The sequence below is a fragment of the Trypanosoma conorhini genome (assembly GCF_003719485.1).
Source record: "Trypanosoma conorhini strain 025E chromosome Unknown Tco_14.4_contig_01372, whole genome shotgun sequence".
Taxonomy (NCBI): Eukaryota; Euglenozoa; class Kinetoplastea; order Trypanosomatida; family Trypanosomatidae; genus Trypanosoma; species Trypanosoma conorhini.
Window position 1 is genome coordinate 1 of NW_021705474.1, and position 2,608 is coordinate 2,608.

Genomic DNA, 2,608 nt, shown 5'->3' on the forward strand with positions numbered 1-2,608 from the left:
AAACCAAGGTAGCCAAAAAAAAAAAAAAAAAAAAAAGACGAAATCAAAACAAAAACCGTACCGGCCGCGGGACGTGCCGCGCGCCAAACAAGCCGCAGCTGCCGGAGCCCGAGCCGCCTTTTGTGTTCTCCGCCGTTGCTGTTGTGTTGCGTGCACTTTTTTTTTTGCTTTTGTTCTGGGCGCCGCGGCGCGACGCCCGCCCATTGTGGGGGCGGGGCGCGCGCGGACGTTTGCCTAGACGCGTTTGGCGGCGCCCCGCCGCCTCGTTGCGCGGGTCTCTCTTCGACGCCGCCCGCGGGGCCTGCCCCCGCACGATCGCTTCTGTTCTTGTGCTTGGCCTCTTTTCATCGTTCTTCTCCCTCCTTCTCTTGCCCGTTCCATTGTTACCGTTTCCTGTTCTTTTCTTAATCATTGCCGTTTTTTTTTTTACTGCTGCCTCTAAGGAATGCCTCATTGGAGTGCGTTCAAACCGTTAGTTGCGTCTCTTTGCAAAAGTAATGCTTCATGGGATACCGCGCTTGTGCATTATCAGCGATCGTTACTAGAGGTGGGTTCTTCTTTTGAATTAGAGCATGCACAGCGGATCGCTCTCTTATTTCTGAAGCAAAGAGGAGGGCGGGGACAATTAAGCTCATGGGCACGTATGTTTTCTTTTGAGGATGTTCCTACTTGCTCTTTAATGTTAAAAGCACTTGTTGGTCATGACTTATGGCGTTTGGCAATTAGCCTGTGGTCATGGAACCCAAATGACGCAGTTGGGGAGTCTTTGATTGATGAGTTAGTGTCAAATAACCTGTGGGAGCAGTCAATAAGTGTTCTTCATCAGATTATTGCGAAGGAAAATGTTTCTGGGGATTCCAAAAAAATAGAAAAAAATGATATTGCAGAGGCGGATGATGTGGACAATGAGGTAGTTTTGGCGTTAAATGACGCAATTAGGCTAGCAAATGATCCGACATTTATCCCCGCTGAAGAAAAACGTCGTCGAGGGTCTATACCTCATCTTGTAAACTCAATGCTTCCATTGAAGTGTCAGTGGCAACATGCCATTTCCGTTTTGGCTCGTCTAAGTGAGCGTGATATATCTTTAGAGACGCGAAAGGAAATCTTGGATGTTGCCGCTGCTCGTTCAGCTTACCAAGGTGGAAATTTAGTTGATACATTTCGTTGGATTAAAGAAAGTGAGCACGTTTGGCACTCAAAATCATTACAGCGAACTTTTTTCCGTTGTGCCTTTGCCCTGGAAAGTTATGAGGATGCTATTTCCATCTTGGAGGTTCTGAGTAAAGAAGGGGTGGAAGAGATTCCAGCAGTTGGTCTACAAGACTTTTGCAAATGTTTTATTCGAGAATATAACCAGGGAAGGTGCGTGGAGCTTTTAGATCGTTTCGCAGTGGTTATTTTGAGGTGTGCATCGCGCATATATTCTGAAGAAACAAGAGCACAACTAAGGGATTTTTTTCGGAGTAATGCCGTTGACACAACTGTACTAGATGTTGTGGACCTACTGGAACGTACAAGAGGAACAACTCTGGTTTTTGGTGAGAGATCGCTTTTGGAAGACATTCCGACAACTGCAACTGATATTGACAGTGCTGCGACTGCCTTGCTTCATAAAGGGCATTGGAAGGCCTCATTGGAACTTTTTGGCAGGCTTGTGGAGACCAAACCGCTTAACAAAAAAGAGGAGATTCTAATTGAGGCAGCTCGAGCTTCGTTGGGTAGCTGGAGGACGGCCATCCTTTTTATCGCGTAATCTAATGCTTATATCAAAACTGTTTTGGTGCAGCGAAATGAAAAGTAAAGAAAATATACTAATGATGGCTTCAATATTAATAATTTTTTTTGTTTAAAACAATGTATGAAAACTTTTTTTTTCTGCTTAATGTCTGGCGTGATTTTTGCTTCTGCTGTCTGTACCTGCTTTTTCCAGTCAAGGAAAGGGTAAACAAAAGTGAAAACAGACACTTGTACGTAAAAAAAATGGTCCACCACCTTGTCGTCAATCTTTCCTTCAACAGCCCCGAGATTCGGATCATTGGACCTGTGAAGGAGCAACTCATTGATAAACTGAATGAGGTGATTCCTAACGCAACGTCAACTGCACGAAATACCAGGGTTGCCCCTCCAAGATTTCAGTATGTGTCGAATCCAAATCATTGGTACATGAAGCTGGATGGTCAGTTTTGCGATGAGGAGGGAATTTCCTATCTGATGGTTCTTCTTTTGGATGCTCTTGAGGAAGAGGGTGCTTGGAAACTGGTTTCATCAACTGCACTGCGAAGTCCAATGGGAGCATACTCGAAGGATTCTACAGAAACACATGTTTTATTCTTGAACAAACTCGTAGGTGATGATATTTAAGAATGGCATTTCAATTTCCAATGTTGTGGCCTTTCTGACATGTATAAAAGACTGAATCTATGTTTAAAATAGCCTTCTTCTTTCTTTTCTTCTTTTCTATTCTGCACTTCTTTTTTTTAAAATTTTCCTCAATGGGAATCCCCTAGGTGGAAAGAAGAAGTACGCGGATGAATGGAAAGAAAAAAAAAATCCTTCTCAAAGGAAAAAAATTCCTTGAGGGAGAGTAAGCAATCTCTCTTTTTTT

General features: G+C 43.8%; 2 protein-coding genes across 2 annotated transcripts, besides 2 other annotated features; both read left to right on the plus strand.

Moving 5' to 3' along the window:
- Window positions 1–14: 14 nt before the first annotated feature.
- Window positions 15–55: a sequence feature (A-rich).
- A 588-nt stretch (window positions 56–643) lies between these two features.
- On the plus strand, window positions 644–1,756 carry Tco025E_09945 (uncharacterized protein; the record flags this gene model as incomplete). Its single annotated transcript, XM_029376747.1, has 1 exon — window positions 644–1,756. One exon carries the CDS (start codon window positions 644–646, stop codon window positions 1,754–1,756), a length of 1,113 nt encoding a protein of 370 aa, XP_029223127.1.
- Window positions 1,757–1,983: 227 nt separating this feature from the next.
- On the plus strand, window positions 1,984–2,364 carry Tco025E_09946 (uncharacterized protein; the record flags this gene model as incomplete). Its single annotated transcript, XM_029376748.1, has 1 exon — window positions 1,984–2,364. The coding sequence occupies one exon, from the start codon at window positions 1,984–1,986 to the stop codon at window positions 2,362–2,364; it is 381 nt and encodes a 126-aa protein (XP_029223128.1).
- Window positions 2,365–2,437: 73 nt separating this feature from the next.
- Window positions 2,438–2,482: a microsatellite.
- The last annotated feature ends 126 nt before the right edge of the window (window positions 2,483–2,608 follow it).